The sequence below is a fragment of the Phocoena sinus genome, chromosome 18 (assembly GCF_008692025.1).
Source record: "Phocoena sinus isolate mPhoSin1 chromosome 18, mPhoSin1.pri, whole genome shotgun sequence".
Taxonomy (NCBI): domain Eukaryota; kingdom Metazoa; phylum Chordata; class Mammalia; order Artiodactyla; family Phocoenidae; genus Phocoena; species Phocoena sinus.
In genome coordinates, this window is record NC_045780.1 from 4,690,921 (window position 1) to 4,712,577 (window position 21,657).

The 21,657-nt window shown below is 40.8% G+C and overlaps 1 protein-coding gene across 2 annotated transcripts in view; it reads right to left on the minus strand.

Annotated features, from left to right (window-relative positions):
* Positions 1–1,082: 1,082 nt before the first annotated feature.
* The window catches only part of USP12 (ubiquitin specific peptidase 12), a 79,569-nt gene continuing 58,994 nt past the window's right edge, over positions 1,083–21,657 (minus strand). For both annotated transcript variants that reach the window (XM_032611485.1, XM_032611486.1), the window contains 6 exons: positions 19,459–19,688; positions 15,888–15,964; positions 15,691–15,774; positions 8,825–9,022; positions 6,270–6,348; positions 1,083–4,272 (listed from right to left, as the gene is read on the minus strand). In XM_032611485.1, coding sequence (XP_032467376.1) covers positions 4,171–4,272; positions 6,270–6,348; positions 8,825–9,022; positions 15,691–15,774; positions 15,888–15,964; positions 19,459–19,688 — 770 coding nt within the window. In that variant the 3' untranslated portion in view covers positions 1,083–4,170. The remainder of the gene's footprint in view (positions 4,273–6,269; positions 6,349–8,824; positions 9,023–15,690; positions 15,775–15,887; positions 15,965–19,458; positions 19,689–21,657) is intronic.

Here is a 21,657-nt window from a genome sequence, read left to right on the forward strand (position 1 = left end):
AGTATTAAGGTGGATTATAGTTAAGCGGTATATGACGAATCGTGTAAGCTTGTTTCTTCAGAAATCAGGGGTCCATAGTGGCTGCTTGAGGGAGAATTCCTGAGAGTAATTTAGAACCTTCCACAGGGAAACAAGGGGTTCAGATCCTCTGACACCTGGATCTACTACCTTCCAGCTGAGTGACTTTGGGAAAAATCACTCAACCTCTGAAAAGCCTTAGTTTCCTCTTTTGTAAAATGAACCTCATAGACACGGTCTTCAAGATGAATCTTTTAAAAAGGTAAAATGCTGAGTCCAGGGCCTATCACATGCTCAACTCAAAAATGATGGGTTATTTCAGCAGCTCTGGAGATTTAAAAAAAAAGGGTTATCACAGAAAACACATCAATGAGGACAAGAGGAAGAGCTTTCAAATAACAGGTATTGGAAGCTTTCAAATAACAGGTACTGGAAGACAAGGGAACTTGGAAAACGGGAGGGGTGGTCCTGGCTTTTCCACAGTCCACGAAAAACTCTTGAAAACAGACAGCGTCATTTACTCAAAGTTCAACACGATACAGATGATCATCTCAGCTCCCCACCTCCGGGTACTGTGTTCACTCTGAGAACAGTCCTTCAGGGACGTGAATAAACAAGAGCGCCTCCAGGCCAGGGTTCCCAAGAATGGTGAGGATAAATAAACAGCAGTCCCTCAACAGCTGACGAAGCTTCAAGTTCTCAAGTTCAAGTGCTGATTTTACAGGCGCAAGTACTACCCTGGAAGGGAGGAGGGGTGCTAGCAACAGTGACTGTTAAGATATCTTGCCCTCTGAGATTCTAAGTTTACATTTCTAAACTTGGGATTTGGGGAAAGACAACGCTACTAAATAAAGACAGATAAATGCAAGGTACGTGCTGAAGAAACACGCAGGCACGTACGGAATGCTATTTTACACAAATGGGATGTGTTCCGGGAAAACCTCTTTGGGTCACAAAAGTAGTAACTTCTGAGCAAAACCAGTAACACAGTGTCCTGTCCGAAGTGTGTACTTCTAGTTTGCAAATGCATCTGAGGAAAAAATGAAAAAACACACAAAACCCGACAAGCACAAATAAACCAACTTTAATAGATATTATTTTGTATTTATATAGCGCCTTCTTCAAGAACCTTAGATGCTTTACAGACATTATATCTAATTAATCCCCACAACAACCCTGTGAGGTAGGTATTACTCCCATTTTACAAGATAGGGAGACTGAAGCACAGAGAGGTTAAGTGACTTGCCCAAGGTCACACAGTTAAATTCACTGAGGAGCCAGGACCTGAGCGCCTTAGCCTCCCAACTCCCAGGTAAATACCTCATGAGAGAATCTTTATTGAAAAGTAGCTTTAAAGAAAGTATCAAGAGTAGTAAGTTATGGGAGTGAGGTCTTTCTACTGCCGTCAAGGAAAGAAAAAACCCTACACGGATGGTCAGAGGCGACGAGACCCATATATTACATTCCTCACCTCTTCTCTTTGCCTAAAGTCTCAGGGCTCCTGTCTCGAGCCAGCTTCTAAAGGTAAAGCCGCCAAGACAGAAGCCATGTGACTTAGAAGTGAGACTTAATTTAGAATATTTACTTTCAGTTACGATAATTTATAGAAATTTTTATTCCAATATACAAAATATGGGATAGCCATCCCAACAAACAAGTACACAGTTAGACAGCAATCAGCCACCATTTACAACTGAAACCCGCCCCTCAGTTCCATCAGTCGGACCAGCACACCACCTCACAATGCGTTCTATATGGGTCACTTTTCTTACTTACTGTATCTGCATTTTTCCCCCCCGACCCTAACCCTACATGTTTTTAAAGTATACTGTATTTCTGAGAAGCTTCAAAACATTTTACGTAGGTGCAGCTGCACTCAGAGTGTACGAAGAAAATTGACAACCACCACCGCATCGCCCGCTCCTGACAAGTCATCCTATTAAACCGGGTGTAGATGTGAACAGTGTGTGACTACCATGGAACTCAAAAACAACGCTAGAACTTGCTTTAATAGGAAATTTAACCTTGGCTTTTACTTCACTGTATGTTTTTTTAAATGCAAAATGTAAAAACAAACACAACATAGTATCCCAATGCTGTACCTTTTTGCAAATGACTTCATCTATCTTTCTCATACATGTTGTGGCCCAACGCAAGGAAAAACTGGTTCAGCTTCACGTCACTCCTCGTCTCCATACTGAAAGCTGCAGAAATTTCGCTTTATAATTCCAAGACAATTTGGCTGAAGCCCTCAAAATAAAAAATGCACCCACCTCCGCAGCTATCGCCTTGCCCACATTCTTGGTTGTGATTCTCTGTGCCATGGTGGTAGATCGGGCAGGCCATATAATTTGTACCAGAACCATTCCAGCCAGGGTAAGGCTTTAGAAACTGTCTCTTAAAAAGCAATCTGTCAAAACATATCATCATTTTCTCCCAGTACATCTGTTTCAACAGTCCCATTAGCTAAGTGACCCTGTTAAAGATCGATCCATGGAACGAACAGGTGAAGTCATTTCCTGAGCTAAAAGATACAGATAATAAATGTTAATAATAGCAGCAGACAAAACATTTTTTTGTTGCTTGTTTTTCAGATTCAACAGTATTAGTAAAATAAGTTTACAAAATTACAACGATTAAAAGAAAAAGATTCCTGCCTGGAAAAAACATGAATAAGGAACATCTAAGGCCTGATTGCTATTATCTTGAATATATATTCAATTATTTTCAGCAAGTTACATTCGGCCACCGTCAGACAACTTCTTGATGCATGGCAAAGTGTCAACTGCAACGGTTTACATACATCTTACATCACACATATTACTTCTTGAAACTGCCAACAGAATGAAGTCTTAAACACAAAGTTAAATTCCAATAACATCTGTAAAGGCGGAAGGGGGAAAGAAAAAAAAAAAAAAAAAGACTTGCTTTCAAAGTACTTCTGGTCGACCTCATTAAAATGTAACCCTCACAGGGTCTGTTAGCTCTCCAGGAGCTGGGGCTGGGATGGATCACTTCTTTCCAGGATAAAGAACATTTGAAAGTAACGTAGCTGCTACGACATGAGTTTTCTAAACGTGGCCTCAACCTGAAGCAGAGCACTGACGAACTCTCAAGGTCGCACACCACTGCTGCACCAGGACTTCTTAGATCATTCCACAATGACAGGGAATTTGGGATAGTTTTTAATTTTACTGAAATTAAAACTGAATGAAATAACTGACTGACAACTAGGACAAATATTTAGCCAGAGATATCAGTTCCTCCCGAAAAAGAATATGTACCTCCTCTCATTGCAATTTTTCTTAAGGTAACTTATGATTTAAAACAGAGTTTAAAATTCATCTTAAAAACAGAAACAAACAAAAGGATTAGTTAAGCTGACAAAAACTAATAAAAATATGCTGAAATTTACTGACAGAATCATGGGCACTTCATACAATACTTAGACTCTACCAGTTTTAAGTAAAATAAATAAGGAAAAAAATTATAATTACAAAGCCAGTCTTTCCCCTTGGGGAAACAAAAAGCCACTTTTGACCAACTGTTCCCTAGATATACATATACTGTATATTATTATAAGCTTCTTCAGAGAAGCAAACGTATTTGTCTTCCTGACACTGGATTCTAGTATCTGTTAGTTTCTTTACATCAGGAAGGCAACTGCAAGTGTTGGGCCCAAAAGTATTTCTGGTTTACGCTTGAAAAGACCACCCAGTATTGCTTCTCGATGTGTTCAACCAGGCAAATGTATGCAGTGTGTCCAACATCATCTCCTGCAATTGTCGGTACAACCTCACAGATTCCTTTTCTTTCTACTGCACCCCCAAGGAGTTCAATCATTATTGGTGCAATTAATGAAGAGAAAATGCATGTCAATTACTGGAAGGCTGTTTTACAAGAGGAGCTGGTATCTCTGATTTCACTGCCTTGTTGTATGGAACTGCGCAGACAGCATGATACCTGAGCAAATCAGTCAACTACCACGGTAGGAAGAGCGCGTTAATCCAGTCTTTGCTTTACTGTGTGCAAAGTGTGCTACTGCCCCCTGAGCTTCCTGCATTTCTCTTTTCTTGGAACACTGGTGCTTGATCCTTTCCCAAATAACCAGAGAAGAAATGAGGCAGAAAGTCTCTCTTTATCGCAGTTCCCTCAGTCCCGGGACTGATAGAAAAGGATGTAGCCAGACTCAGAGTTCTTTGAGATATCTGACGTCAACCCGTAGAATTCTTCGATAGCTTGTGCATCTATTTTCTGTGAGGCAAAACATAAACTTTAGTACAAAGACAAGCTCTTTGAACTGCTTAAATGCAATAAAATCTTCAACCTTTCTTAGAATAATGCCTTTCATTTTCTCATTCATAAAACAGCTCTGCACAATCCAAATGGCTTAAATTGAAAAGACGGATGATGCCAAGTATTGGTGAGAATGTGGAACAAATGGAACTCTCATTCATAGCTGGGAGGAATGTAGAATGGCACAGATGCCGGGGAAAATGTTTAGCATCATCTTCTAAGGCTGAACATCCAATTACCCTGTGTGTGACCCAGCAATTCTATTCCTGGGTATAGGCTGAACTATAGGAAACCACTAATTGTCAACCATTGGGGACCTACAAAAATGGCTGTTTCATATGGTTCAATCTAAAATGTACCCAAGAAAAATGAGGGCCTATGTCCAATAAAAGACTTGTACAAGGATAATCAAGGCAGTTTTATTTGTGATAGTCAACAATGGACAAAAAGTCCAGTTTCTAACGTGGTATATCCGTACAATGGAAAATTAGACAGCAATAAAGAAAGAACTACTATTGCAGGCAACAAGACTGAGCTGCACAGGTACTGATGAGTGAAAAAAGCCAGACACAAAAGCAGTCACACTGGATGAGCCCCTTGTATTCAAACACAGGCAAACTTCATCACAGTAACATAGTAAAATTCAAAATAGGGGATTCCAGGGGATGGTGGGTAGGGGAGGAAAGCTGTGGGTACTGACCAGGAGGAGGAATAAGGGAGCTTCTTGGGGTGTTGAAAATATACTATATCTTGATCTAGATGGCGATTATGTGTGTGTGCGTGCATGTGTGCATTCACGTAAAAATTTAAGTTGTTTAAAATTTGCATACTTTACTGTGCCTTATAGCTCAATAAGTTATTTTGTTAATAGTGTGGTTTTTTTTTTTTTTTTTTTTTTTTGCGATACGCGGTCCTCTCACTGTCATGGCCTCTCCCGTTACGGAGCACAGGCTCCGGACGTGCAGGCTCAGTGGCCACGGCTCATGGGCCCAGCCGCTCCGCGGCATGTGGGATCTTCCCGGACCGGGGCACGAACCCGCGTCCCCTGCATCGGCAGGCGGACTCTCAACCACTGCGCCACCAGGGAAGCCCTAGTGTTTTTTTTTTTAAACTAGCTCTGTTGTTGAAAGATTTCCCTTGTTTTATTCTAAACATTTAAAAAATTTTTATTTATTCATCTATCTATCTATCTATCTATGGCTGTGTTGGATCTTCGTTGCTGCATGCGGGCTTTCTCTAGTTGTGGCAAGCAGGGGCTGCTCTTGGTTGCTGTGCAGGTGTGAGGGCTTCTCATTGAGGTGGCTTATCTTGTTGTGGAACACAGGCTCTAAGCACGCAGGCTTCAGTAGTTGTGGCATGCGGGCTCAGTAGTTGTGGCACGCGGGCTCAGTAGTTGCGGCTCGCGGGCTCTGGAGCGCAGGCTCAGTAGTTGTGGTGCACAGGCTTACGTGCTCCGCAGCACATGGGATCTTCCTGGACCAGGGATCAAACCTGTGTCCCCTGCATTGGCTGGTAGATTCTTAACCACTGTGCCACCAGGGAAGTGCCTATTCTAAACTTTTTTTTTTTTTTTTTTTTTTGCGGTATGCGGGCCTCTCACCGCCGCGGCCTTGCCCATTGCTGAGCACAGGCCCCAGACGTGCAGTCTCAGCGGCCACGGCTCACGGGCCCAGCCGCTCTGCGGCACGTGGGGTCCTCCCGGACCGGGGCACGAACCTGTGTCCCCTGCATCGGCAGGCGCACCCTCAACCACTGCGCCACCAGGGAAGCCCTCTAAACATTTTAAAGGTTAGCTGACCATTATAGCAATGGGACTGGATGTTAGGGAGCAAGAAGTAGAAATTAGACTACAATCTGAAGACCTGTCATATACAATGAGAAGCTGGAAGGAAAAAGTTAAGAGCAAAATACACACACAACTTTGAAGAAAAACAAGAAATTAGGAAACTACTTACTTCTACAATGTCGTCATCAAACAACAACCAAAAATCATGACTCTTAACTATTGCAATATAATGGCCTCGATTGGGACCACTAAAACAAAGAGAAATAAAAGTTAATTTTATACAAAGTTTATTAGCATTGCTCTTCTATGCCCTATATTCCACGTTCTATAAAGTAGAAAAACTGAAACAGATAAAAATATTCCTTATCTATTCTTTCCCCCAAAAGATCAAGCTACATTGATCTGAACTGGCATTCAATTTTAAGACCAAATAATCGGTACTCTACTTTGAGAGATATAACCAGTATTCTCTTTACATAAAGCTATACTATAAAATTCTTTGTGCCTTTTAAAATTATTATTATTATTATTTTTTTTTTTTTGCGATACGCGGGCCTCTCACTGTTGTGGCCTCTCCCGTTGCGGAGCACAGGCTCCGGACGCGCAGGCTCAGTGGCCATGGCTCACGGGCCCAGCCGCTCCGCGGCATGTGGGATCCTCCCAGACCGGGGCACGAACCCACGTCCCCTGCCTCGGCAGGCGGACTCTCAACCACTGCGCCACCAGGGAAGCCCTAAAATTATTATTTTTGAAGTAATTTTCCAATTTGCTTCTATAAAAGATTGAAATAAAAATTTCTAGCATGTTTTGGGGGGAGGAGAGGTGATCACAGGCAGAACATGCTGAGTTAAACTACAAAACAATGCATGTAGAGTTATTTCTGAGTCTTAACCCTCGGCAATAGTTTTTCTTGAGGAAGGATTCCATGTGATGCTTGAAAAAGTAAAGATATCGAATCCTTGGCTCTGAAATCAAGCTCCAACTTCATAAACTTCTTTAAACAAGTGACTTTTTTTTTAGTATTATTAGTGCTAGCTTTAAGTACTTAACTCTTAGCACCATTATAATTATTATAATTGCCTCTGCATCTCATTTTCAACAAATCTGGAATACAGAAATCTAGAAAAATGTAAAAATAAAGGTGGGATTATTTCTTTTAAAAGAAATTCTTTTTTTTTTTTGGCTGTGCCTCGTGGCTTGCAGGATCTTAGTTCCCTGACCAGGGATCGAACCCCATGTCCCCTGCAGTAGAAGCGCAGAGTCCTAACCACTGGACCGCCAGGGAAGTCCCTAAAAGAAATTCTTTACAAAGAACACGTCAAAGATTTTTAACCTCTCCCAGTTTAAGTATGACTCACTATAAAAGCTTATATATACTTTTTAAATCAAATTATAATTCTACCACAATTATTATATTACAGACTTTGAAGTAATTTTCAACACAGATTATTCTTTATGGTGAATACTATTTTAAAAGTAGCAACCTCAGATATAAGAATAAGCTGCCTCCAAGTTTCCTCAGATCTTTGATTCCATAGTTGAGATGAATATCTCAGGTGACAAAATGACACAAAGAGAGTACTTTTTCACTGTAGAGGAAAATACCTCAAAACTTAAAAAAAAACACCACTTTTAATGCTAAAATAAACCTCCAGTCTGATCATTACACCAGGGTTCTGTAAGGTACCCGATATCGTTTTCCTCTGTTCAGATGTCATCACTCTTCTTCAGAAACATAATGCTCCAAAAATGGAAAACAAAGATTACTGCTGAGGATAAGAGGCAGGAGATGGGCTGACACAGACCATGGAGGTTAAAGACTGTGACAGAAGTGGACTCCCTCGCAGCTGTCCTGACATATTCTGAGCAGAAAGCTGGGAGAGGGAGGGACAGCTAAGGAGAGGCTGGAGTACAACACGCTGTTAGTACAAGTTTCCAACAGCCAGGGGGAAAAGGATGAGTGACCTGTTTTAAAATTATTACAGGAGGAAATTCCCTGGAGGCCCAGGGGTCAGCACTCGGCACTTTCACTGCCAGGGCCTGGGTTCCATCCCTGGTCGGGGAACTAAGATCCCACAAGCTGCACAGTGCGGCCAAAAATAAATAAATAAAAAATAAAATTATTACAGGAAATTCTAAATAGTCAATGAAGACTGTATGTTCCAAATATAAATGTTGATTATGTGACACTCTTGTGGTTTGAGAATTTTTTGAGCCATTCTATAAATTAAGATCTATAGATGAGATAGTACACTCTATTGGCTAACAGGAAACACACGGACTTATAAAATCAGAAAGCTTATCTTTGAAGATTATCTCCAAAACCTTTTAAAGTGTTTTTCACAATCATTAACATGATGAACATATCCAATTAATCTCAGAAAGAACTTATTTTGTAAAATCGCTTTAAGCAGTGTTTTTTTTTTTTACCAATAATCAAGAAAAAAGGAAACGAAAAACTAACAGGACTTAAAGTTCCCAGAATAATATTTAAATAATAAGAACAAGTATCAAATCCAGGCAATAACACACTATTTTAATATGTAAAGGTTTTAAGAAGGAAATGGTAAAATGCATCTGAAATATCCATTTGAAATAAACTTATTTTCGTCCTACAGCACCGAGGGCTACGGAAGCCTCCACAGGGCCTGCATATCCGAGCATCCTGTGCGTGCACCTGCCCACCACCGAGCATCCTGCCACCATGGCCCACGGCCCTGTTACCTTCCACAGTGAACCACGACGGCCACGAGGTCGTACATTCTGTCAGGATTGGTTGCATCGCCTGAAGTGTTAAATAGACGAAGTTCTAAAGGAAAAACTACCCGGTAAGAAAGTTTTGTGTATCGATGGAGTTGATCCATGTATTTAAATCTTTTCAGATGCAGAGCTAGAATCATGGGCAGCTTTTTAACTTTCATCCTGTTAAAATAAACATGAAAACAAAATTTCATAAGACGTTCACCATGTCCTTAAAAGAACTATCAAACTTCACGATTCAAGTAACAGTTGATAGTTTTCATAGCCGGGCACTGCCCACTTGTACATATTTCTACTCATGACTTTTGTATTAGCAAAGCAAAATTCTGAAAGTCTTAAGACGGCCCCTGCCCCCCATCATCACCAAACCACATAATCTGACACAGCACTTGGTACGGCTCCCAAAGAGATATGATGGCACATTCCTTTATTAACAACTCTGTACTTCTGAAATATAGGTCACTGTGCCCGCTGCAGGAAAAAGCAGTTCCTTAAGGCCGCTCGCTCCTTCGGAGGTGAACGGAGGCTGGATCCATTTGTTCTATTCAGCTATATAATTCAGTAACAGACTGAGAGCAGGAGACAGTGAGAAAAGCATTAAAGACCATCCATTAAAGGCGTCTGCCAGAGACAAGGAACAGCTAAGAGCGGTGGCTGCGTGCACCCTGGAAAGGGAATAAAATAACCTGGAAACGCAGGAGTGAAGCTTTCACCTGTAAAGCACGGGCCTCCCCATCCCCCAACGCCCTGAAGGACCCCTCTGGGCAGCCTCTCCCCGAGATGCCTCTGCTCCCCCAGTTCACTTCAGCGCCGACGCCTGATCTTCTGGCGCAAACAGCTGTTCTCCTCAACCCTCCATCAGCACTTTACACACTCACGTCATATCTGTACAGTTTATTACACTATAAAACACTTAGATGAGTACGGGTCGTTCTCTTCTAGGGTCTGGACTCCGGACGGACAGGGAGCATCTCTTTTATTATATTTATCCATCTAGCACACCTAGGTACTTGACAAACACTAGAGAACTGAATTCTGTGTGTGTTCAGTGAAGCAAAACACTGTTCGTGATTAAAAAACGACACTTGGTAAACCTCTGCCTCTGCTGAAGTGAAAACAACTCGTGTTATAGCATCATTCTAGATCTGCATTCTACAGATCTTACATGTGGTGCGGCAGCTGATTCCAGAAGTGTTTATTAACCTGGCTTTTGGGAAACATCAGCGAAAATAAATGTAAAACCTAATCGTTCCTGGAAAGCAATCTAGCAATACGAATCAACAGCCTTTGTGGCCTTTGCCTCAGTAATCGAAACTAAATATATCATCTCAAATACAAGATTTCTGAGAAGAATTCAGTTCTGGAGTTATTTTATATTGTGAAAAAGTGGGAGAATCCTAGCTATTCAACAACGTGAAACGCTGAAATACATTACAATACAAACACAACAGAATATTTTACAACTTCAAACAATGCTGTTGCAAGTTTCTAAATGGCATGGGAAAATACTTACGGAAAGTAAAAAAGTCAAGATATATATTTATATATACAGTAATCCAACTCTTAAACATCAGATGTTCAATTAAACTGGTACAGAGTTGCTAAAACAAACTCTTTCAAAACAATAAAAGCAAACTATCCTTTGAAAATGTCCAGTGAGGTGCAAACCCACAAGGATTTTTCTATGTGTTAAATATGTTAGTAGTGTATTAGATGCAGGCAGTTAAGATTAGGAAGAGGAACCAGATATGGCCTGGGGGTTAGGAAAAATGTGCTTTTAGAAATTAAGCCAGAGCAGAGGGGTAAAGGCCCAAATGGAGAAAACAGAACATGTCCAAATGCTGGCTTATAAAATACGCCCCATCAGACAACACGGGAGGAACACGAATCCTCCCAGCAGCACTTGTTCCCAGAGGAAACCCGACACTTGTGAAGAGACACAGGATAAAGTCAAACACAAATATTTGTGGAGCCACATTTTAAAGATGATGAGAGACTATCTCACAAAATTCTTCTCATACTGACATGGCTCAGGAAGAAATGAACACATAGATAAGCTGAGTCAAATTCATTATGGAGATTGTGAAGCAGAAGGAAGAACAAAGAAGTTGATTTCCTGCTTGAAACACCAATTCCACCAACACACCAAAGAATTGATAGGATTCTGGTTTTCCTTCCATTCAAACACGTGTGGAGAAAGGTGACCTTAGGGAGCTCTTGATCTCTGTCACTGTTGTTAAAAAAGTGGTCTCAGAATGTAATGTTTTCTCCAAAAGACAAATATGCTGAAGAAAAAAAGGGGAGGACAGAGAACTTTTTTTTCCTTTTTAGTTAAAGTTTGAAATAGACATTGATTTTTAAAATGTATTGATTTATGTATGCACGCACACATGCACGCATGCGTGCATGCTGTGCTGGGTCTTAGTTGCAGCACGTGGGATCTAGTTCCTTGACCAGGGATCGAACCCGGGCCCCCTGCATTGCGAGCACAGAGTCTTAAGCCCTGGACCACCAGGGAAGTCCCTGACATTGATTTTTATCTTCTGTAAACTGACTTATAAATTAATTTTCCATTTAGATTTTTTTAAATGGCATTTACACAATGATTAAAATTTGGATGAATTTACGATATACATTTTCTTGCTTTTACATCTTTAAAACAATAAGGTGTGTTCTTTTTGCACTAACGTAAGAGGTATTTACCTTCCTTTTATCTAATTATAATTAGATAATATCTAATCATAATTTAAAACTATTTTTAAAAAGCAGAAGGATGGAAAAAGACATTAACAAAGTCAGCAAAGCTGGCTCTGGCTGATTCTAATATCAGACAAAGTAGAACCCAAGCCAAGGAGTGTTACTAGAGATAAAGAAGGACATTCCAAAAAAAAAAGAAGAAGGACATTCCATAATAAAGAGGGCCAACTAATCAAGAGGACACAATCTTCAAGTACCAAATACCAAATTTGATAGAATTAAAGAAATAAACAGATAAATGCACAGAGTTAAAGTCTTTAACGGACTTCTCTAACAAAAAAAGTCAGTAGGAATAGGGAAGGTATGAACAACCAAATTATGGATCTAATCAACATTTATGGAACACTCCATTTCAAACTGAAGAATATATGTTCTTCTCAAGTACAACTGGACATTCATTAATGTACTGGACAATGAAAGAAGTCTCAATAACTTCCAAAACACAGAGATCACAGGATATATTTTCCTGACAAAAATTAAAAAACAAAAAAATAGCAAAATCCCCCTGAAATATGGAAACTAAGCTATACACTTCTAAATAATCCATGGGACAAAGACAAAATCACAAGGGCAATTAGAATAGATTTTTAAATGGATGATAACGCAAATACAACATGTTAAAATTTGTGGGAACACAGCCAAAGCAGCGTTTAGAGGAAAAGTTATAGCTTTAAATTTTTATATTAGAAAAGAAAAAGGGCAAGTCTTGACCACACAGAAAAGCTTAATAATTGTACATAAAATTCCAGTTTCCTCTTATAAACTTAATGTCAAGCACGACTAACTGGGGCACATAGTGCTGGGGGTGAGGGGAACACGACCTATGACCATGTGTGACTGTCAGCAGACATTTAAGTTGCCTCCACCTCTTCTTGGTTATTGTAAATACTAGAGCAATGAACATGGGAATGCACATATCTCTTTGAAAATCCTGTTATCAGTTCTTTTGGATATGTACTTAGAAGCAGAATGCTGGATCATACGGTAATTCTATTTTTAATACTTTTGAGGAACCTTCACACTGTTTTCCACAGTGGCTGCAACATTTTACATTTCCACCAACAATACACAGTTCCCTTTTCTGCATATCCTTATCAACACTCATTATTTTCTCTTTTTATTTGAAAGTGGCCATCCTAACTAATGTGAGGTGGTATCTTACTGTGGTTTTGATTTGCATTTCCCGGATAATAGTTACGTTATCTTTTCATATGCCTGTTGGCCATCTGTATGTCATCTTTGGAGAGATGTTTACTCAAGTCCTTTGCCCAATTTTTAATTGGGTGATGTGGTTTCTACTGTTGAGTTGTGTGAGTTCTTTATATTCTGGATATTAACCTCTTATCAGATATCTGGTTTTCAAATATTTTCTCCCATTCTGTTAATATTCTGCAAATATTTTCTCCCATTCATGTCATTTCATTCCGTTGTTTCCTTTGTTGCACGTAAGTTTTTAAGTTTGATATAGTCCCATTTATCTATTTTTGCTTTTGTTGCTTGTGCTTTAGGTGTCATATTCAAGAAATCACTGCCATACTCAACATCGTGAGGCTTTTTTTCCCCCTATGTTTTCTTCTAAGAGTTTTATAGTTTCAGGTGTTATGGTTAGGTCTTTAACCAATTTTGAGTTAATTTTTGTGAATGGTATGAAGTAAGGATCCAACTTCAATCTTTTGCATGTGGATACCCAGTTTTCCCACCACCATCTGTTGAAGATCATTGAGCATATAAATGCAGGTTTATTTCTGGGGGGCAGGGGTGCGGTGATAAGCCTGGCTACCTACAGGGGCACTGACCAAACTATTAAATACATAAGGATAAAATATATATATATATATATATATATATATATATATATATATATATATACACACACACATAAGGATAATGGGAGCCAATCTGTACTGTCAGAGGAGGGGCTTACAAATATTAAAAAGGAGAAAACCAGAATAAACCCTATGGTGTTGGATGAAACTGGAGGTACTGTTGTGAATTTGTGGTTTTTCGATACAGATAGACCAACAGATAAATAAGTACAGATGTAAATATGTGTACATATGTACACACACAAGCACGCATGTCCTCCAGCTCTGTTCACTAAGTGGGCCCAGGAACAGTGACACGGCAACGGCAACGAGCACACCTATACCACGGTCCTGGTTTTTAAACGTTATTCTCCCCCTAAAAGGAACCAGGGCTCCTTCGAGAAACGGCTGGTACCAGTGTGGGGGGCAAGGAAGGTACAAAGCAAGCCTGGACATCTTGTTGCACTACAGAGTAAAGAGGGGCTGGAGAACAAAGGGACGGGACAAAAGACACCAGAGGCAGCGGGAAGGGGCTCCTGCTGGCCAAATCGGGATAATGTGAACATGAAAATAAACGAGACAATCATTACCCACAGGATAAAACAGGAATCTCTGAGTCCTCACTGAGATTTAAAAAATGAAAAAAACTGTAAATATCCCCATTTCTCACCGAACTTTCAATCTCAAAATACATATGAATTACAACTGGGGAAAAGCACAGCTTCACAGTGAAGAATCCTGGGAGACAGCACCTTAGTCAAGTGTCCAAAGAGAACAGTACCAGTCACGAGATGTGCAAGACAGAGTACCAGAGCAGGCCTCAGACTGTCCTCGGAAAGGCCGGGTGCAAGGATGGTCCTGGGCTAACATCTGGGAACTTGATCGGGGGGTGTCCCCACTGTTCCCTAACTGACAAGCGTGTCTCGATGCCCCTGAGAACTGTCTGTGCAAATCATCTGGTTTATGCTGAACACCTGCTTCCCTTCCGGAAGCCTGGAATTTTGGTACATGCCAGGCAGAGGATGCCTACGTGTCCAGCCCCCAATAAATCTCGGCCACCGAGTCAGTGAGGAGCTTCCCTGGGAGACAACATTTCTCCCATGTTGTCACATTTGATGCTGGAGGAACTAAGTACGTCTGTGTGACTCCACGGGGACAGGACTCTTGCAAGCTGGCCTGGCTTCCCCTTGGCTGATTGTACTTGTCCCCTTTCCCTGTAATCAATCTCAGCTGTGAGCACGACTATGTATGCTGAGTCCTCCAAGTCCTTCTAGTCAATCACCAAATCCAGGAGTGTCTTGGGAACCCTGACACTTGACACATAGAGAATCGTGTGCCATTTAAAAGAACACAATGAGAAGAACACAGCATCACTTCTGTGCGATTCCTGCCCAAAATACATAACCTGAACCTAATCATACAAAAACATGAGACAAACCCAAAGAAGAACATTCTATAAAATAACTAATCTGTAATTTTCAAGTGCCAAGATAATGAAAGTCAAGAAAAGACTAAGGAACTGTTCTAAATGTAAAAAAGACTAAAGAGACATGAATACTAAATGCAATGTGTAATTCTGGACTGGATCCTTTTTTCTATAAAGGACATTATTGGGATCTCTGGTGACACTAAAATAAGGTCTACGATAACAGTAACACATCAGCGTTACTTTCCTGACCTGGATGGATACAGTACATAGGAGACTTCCTTTTTGGTAGGAAACAGCTACCCAAGTGTCCAGGATCACATCATATCAGGAACTCACTCTCGAATGGTTTAGGGTAAAGAAAAAACATTGTTAGTATCGTTCACGCAACTTTTCTGAGCTTGATCCAAAATAGAAAGTAAAATAATCAGGATGACGATGATGATTCAATTCCTTGATACCGAAATACTGTCTTCATAATAATATACTGAGAGAAGGTACAAAATCCTATGCAGGAACAGTGGAAACCAGGGTGAGGGTGAGTAAAGTACTTTCCCCTCGTCCTTCCTCACCAAGAAGAAGTTTACATTATCAAGAAAGCTTCAAAGCAAAATATTTTAACTGTATTGGTTTATGATTATTAAACAATCACTAAATGCAGAAAGTCACCTGAGGGTACAGAGTTGGATACTGTTTATCTAGGAATTACCTAATGAGTCTGAGCTGTTGGTGATGAAAGAAATGTTTTCTCATCGCAAATTGTCATAGATCGCTTTCAGCTAGAAAAGCCCATCCACAACACTGCCAAAGAATCACTATAAATGTTAAAAACACTGACTTACCGTTTGTGTGCTTCCTGTTTGCTGCGGCATTCTTCACAGTAGTATTTGTATTCACTGCATAGAGTTTCTGTGTTGCTAAAACCCCTGTGTAAGACACAAAATAACTGTGTCTATACCAGAAAGTTACGTATTCATTTAAAAATATTCTAAGCCCAAAGACAGTCATTACATGTCAAAATAAATAACTCTGCACTTACCTTAAGCAGTGAGTAATGGATGTGTTTTGTTCCACGTCAACAGAAAGGTCTAAAAAATCTTCATCTTTGCTGCTTATCTGTAAAAATAGGGAAACATTTTTGATTTCTTTTTTTTTTTAAACATCTTCATTGGAGTATAATTGCTTTACAACCTTTGATTTCTTTAATCACTGTTCCAAAATGATAGAATTAAGTGCACTCTATTATTAGTATTATTAAGTATAATTAAGTATATAAAGAATCCTTTTTCCCCCCAAGTTATCCAAAAGGACACTGAATGAATAACTTTCATTATATGTACAGGTAAAACACCAAAGTGCACCTGTGACTGATTTTCTTACTGGCAAAGGCTAGTGTGATGTGAAATTCCATTACTTCTCCTAATCTTGGTAATACTGTGAAGCATAAAACAAACTGTACCATATACGCTATTTCTTAAAAAACACAGGCCAAGACTGAATGAGAATGTTTGGCAAAGGATGTGATATCTGTATTGTTTTATCATTTAAGAAAAAAATTTAGCCCAAAATGCCAAACTGTAATCTTCACTTATGACTTTCTTTTATTTTCCCCCAAAATTGAACAATGTTCTGTTTGAATTACGCATAAATCATCTTATAAAAATGAAGTTACTATTTATTCATCTGAACTGGAGTAGGACAGAACTTTAGTCATCACTTTTCCTACGTGCAAGGAGACGACGCGATGCAATGGGAGGGACCTCTGACTCGGTTCCCGGGGCCTCCCACTCGCAACGACTCTACACCCGCTGATGGTTTGTGATGACTTTTCAATACAACACCAAAAGCATTTAAAGAACATCGAAAGCACTTCCATGAAGGAAAAGACTGGACTTTATTAAAATTAAAATTTAATACTTAAAATTTAAAACTTCTCATCTACCAAAGACACGGTTCAGAGGATGAGAAGACAAGCCACAGACTGGGAGGAAATCTCTGCAAGAGACACACCTGATAAAGGACTGGTATCCAAAATATACGAAGAACTCTTAAAACTCAACGACAGAAAAACAAACAACCTGATTTTAAAAATGGGTCAAAGACCAGTACAGATACCTCACCAAAGAAGATGTACAGATGGCAAACAAGCACATGAAAAGATGCTCCACATCACATGTCATCAGGGAAGTGCATATTAAAACAACAACAAGACGCTACTACACATCTACAATAGAACAGCGAAAACCCAAAACGCTGACGACAGCACCCGCTGATCAGGAACCCTCACTCATAGCTGGCGGGAATGGCGCAGCCACGCTGGCAGCGCCTCACACAACTAAACATACTCTTCTCACCACACGATCCGGCAACTGTGCTCAGCGCCGTACTAACCAAAGAGGCTGGGAAGTTATGCCCACACAAAAACCTGCACACGCACGGTCCTAACAGCTCTGTTCATAATTATCAAAACCTGGAAGCAACCTACATGTCCTTCAGTAGGTGAATGGATAAACTCTGGTACCTCCAGACAATAAATCGTAATTCAGCAGTAAAAAGAAATGAGCTGTCAAGCTGTGACCAGACATGCAGGGACCTCAAATACGCACTGCTAAGTGAAAGAAGCCAATCTGCAAAGGCTGCATACTCTGCGATTCCAACCACATGGCATCTGGAAAAGGCAAAACTATGGAGGCAGGAAAACAAGCGGCGGCTGCCGGGGGTTGAGGAGGAGGGAAGCAGGAATCCGTGGAGCACAGAGTGAAACCACTCTGCAGGATACTGTAGTGATTGACACATCATTATACGTTTGTCAAAACAAAAAGAAATCAAAGAACAGACAGCACCAAGAATGAACCCTTATGTAAACTATGGATTTCAGATAATAACGTATTGACATTGGCCCAGCAACTGCAACAAATATATCTTACTAATGCCAAGGATGTTACCATTAGGGGGAAGTGGGGAGGGGGGCAATTTGGGAACTCTCTGTACTTTCCACTCCATTTTTCTTAAATCTATTTAAAAAGAAAAAGAAAAAAGAGTTCCTTATTAGTCTCTGCCAGTGTAAGTTTATGTGATTCAGTTAACCGAGTAGACTATGTTATTCTTTCCAACATCCATAAAGCATTTCCCTTACTTTTCTAGCTTGTGGACTCTTTTCCAGTTGACCACGCTACTCTCCTCTGCTATTAAAAACTAGCAGTACAACCATCACAGTAAAGACTGGACTGGGCAAAAATCATCAGTGAATGCTAAGTCTGGGGGGAGATTTTGATGAGGAACAAGAATATCTGTGTCTCCCACAGTCTCCCTACTAGTTACAAGGGCATAAAAAAGTCATTATGAAGTGGAGAAACTGAACAACATCGTGAATCGGAGATCAAAATTAATTTTACCAACGAGGGGCAGAAGGAACTGTGTGCCTGTATGTGATATCCTGACGAAGACATATTAACTATGAATTGTTCCGGTCAAGAATGTACAAACCGGGGCTTCCCTGGTGGCGCAGGGGTTAAGAAACCGCCTGCCAATGCAGGGGACACAGGTTCGAGCCCTGGTCCGGGAAGATCCCACATGCCACGGAGCAACTAAGCCCATGCACCACGACTACTGAGCCCACGTGCTGCAACTACAACTACTGAAGTCCGTGTGCCTAGGGCCCGTGCTCCACAAGACAAACCACCGCAATGGGAAGCCCGCGCACCAAAACGAAGAGTAGCCCCCGCTCGCCGCAACTAGAGAAAGCCAGCGTGCAGCAACAAAGACCCAACGCGGCCAAAAATAAAAAGTTAATTAATAAAAGAAAAGAAAAAAGAATGCACAACCTGCATCTAATTAGAAGGAAACATCAGGCAAACTTGATACGAGGAATGTTAGATTAAAGGGGGGAGGGGCACAGTCTTTAAAAATGTAAGTATCATAAAAGAGAAGAAGACTATGAACATGTTCCAGATTGCAGGAGGCTAAAGGAAGCATGGTGACCACATGCGACGCAAACCACTAAACTCTAAAACCAGACCCTGTGCTGAGAGGAGGCGGTGCTGTAAAGGGGGTCAGTGGCAGAACTGGATAAAGGTCCCTAAGTAAGAGTCTGACCTTTCATTCGTCAAGGGAGAACAAGGTAAGAACTTAACAGGAGGCCTGCGTCATCCGACCCTACGAGTAAATCGTTTTCAAGAGATTTACCTATTGCTCATCTTTACAAACTACCCAGCAAGTGGGTAGTTTCCCTCCTTAAGTGTACACAGGAGGCTTCAGCTTTTATTCCAACCATAAACAACAAACATAATTGTAGGAAAAGGAGCAACAAATTAATATACTTCCCTGACCTGTAGGTTTTACGAGCTCAACTAAGACTATAATTTCCAGAATATGGCTCTACGGTCTCTTGTAGCGAAACAAACTCAAATAGTTCAAACAGCAGCAAGTGTTTCTCTGCCACCTCAGTATTCACTATGAACAAGCGGACAACTGAGAGGCACATCTGTCACAGTCATATACTCTACCCCTGAGGATTACAACTTCCCAGTTCATCTCTCATACCCACTCTCAAAGAACACTTCATATAATGGATGAGATTTGTTCTACACGAAATTTTATGATATACTTACAGTCTCACAAGTAAGACATCTGGTTTCATTAGTTAATGTTCCCTGAAAAATCTCATGAACCCACGTTGGGTCTGGTGTGCTGTTGTTGTTTTCACTGTCAATATTCCCGTTGGGCAAACGACCATTCTGCTTTTCCTGCTTTCTCTCTTCCTGTAAGATGTCGGCGATCGTGTTCAGCAGGTAATTCAAGAACTCGTGGGCATCCTGCTGCATGTAGTTGTCAAAGAGCTCTGAAAGTAAGCGCATTTCAGAATTAATAACTTCATGAAAAAAACTAAACTAAAAAAAAGAACAGTATTCCATCAGAGCTAAGTAAAATGTTTGGAACTGTTAGAGTAATGTACAAGAAATAGGTATCTTTCGCATATACACATTATGACTGAATTTGGAGAAAACAGTTACGATGAAAGAGAATCTTTAAAAGAATACTAACAGGTCAATGAGAAAAGAGCAAAACCTATCCTCACACATAATGTACTGAGGAGATAAGAAACAACCGCTTTTTATTAACTCATTTAATCTATTACTCCACAAATATTACAACATGGCAAGTTTTTTTTATTTTTGGCTGCTGCATTGGGTCTTCATTGCTGCACGCGGGCTTTCTCTAGTTGCAGCGAGCGGGGGCTGCTCTTCGTTGCGGTGTGCGGGCTTCTCACTGCGGTGGCTTCTCTTGTTGCAGAGCATGGGCTCTAGGCGCGCAGGCTTGGGTAGTTGTGGCACGTGGGCTCAGTAGTTGTGGCTCGCAGGCTCTAGAGCGCAGGCTCAGTAGTTGTGGCGCACGGGCTTAGTTGCCCCGCGGCACGTGGGATCTTCCTGCATCAGGGATCGAACCAGTGTCCCCTGCATTGGCAGGCGGATTCTTAACTACTGCATCACCAGGGAAGTCCCAACATGGAAAGTTTTAAAGTAGAAGCTGGACAACCTCTTGGCAGTGCCAACGCAAATGCATAAGAACCACAGAGGAAGTTGTTCACATTAAAAAGTACTGGGCCATACATGCTAGAGATTCTGATTAAGTCAGAGATGAGGCCTGGAACCTGCACTTTTCAAAGCTCCTCCAGGTGACTCTGCTGTGCAGTCAGGCTTAGGGAACAAAGGCATCATGAACTACCTATTTAATCCAGATTTTCTCTAAGGCCCCTTCCAAATGTGAGGTCTGTAACTCTGTGGAACGTTTCCTGTAGTTACAGGAATAAGTAAATGACGTGGAATCCTGAGGGTCGCTAACATTAAGTGCTTGACCTGTGCTTGCATCACGCACCCTGAGCCTGAAGAGGAAGGACTTCAGGGTCAGGGTCTCATGCCCTGTGACATTGCTATTAACGGTATTTCACAAGCGAGGAAAGGGGATCAAGTGGTAAAGTCACTGCCAGGAAGCGGCAGGGCCCGGATTCAAGCCAGGCCGTCCGGCCCCAGCGAGCCACATACAGGCAGCCGGGGCCACCTGGCCACACAAGGCGCCCGCGGTCCAGCCAACAAAAAGCACTCAGATGACCACCCAGTCAGGAAGCTTCACCTTCAGAGCTTCCGTAAACATTTAATAAGTGCCAGGAAGTTCACAGTTTACAGTTTTTTAAACGATAGAATAGAAATTGAGAAGAAAATTTAAGGAGAGCCTTCCTAAAATAAAAGGAATTTAAAAATTACATTTTAGAAGAGCTACAGACATGACTGCATAAAACTAAGTTCCATGCATTAGAACTCATTGAAAAAGTTAAAAACAGTGAAACCTGAAAGTTATTAACATCTTCAACATATAATATAAAGAGTTTATCTCAACATAACAGAAAACACAAAGTTGGCAAAGGACTTGAAATCAACAATTTATAGAAACAAAACTCAAAAGTTTAAATAAAACACACGAAAAAACATTCAACCCCACTGTAACGAAAAACGTCTTGATTTTCCTGTCTCTAAAATGGAATACCATCTTCCTCTGCAAGGTTATTATAAAGATAAAATGGGAGCAAGTGAAAATATTCATTTTCATGAATATTAAAAGAAAATAATGATTTTAATTTACGTGTCAAAAAAGATCTTTGAAAAGTATCACATTTAAGATGCGGGTGCTAGAGCAAGACTGTCTGGATCCATCCTGTGGTTCCACCTCTGGTCACGGGCATGTCACAGGCCAACACAATGATGCTAGGACTGCACCTGGAGCCACACTTCACTTCTCTGCTATAAGTCTGTCCT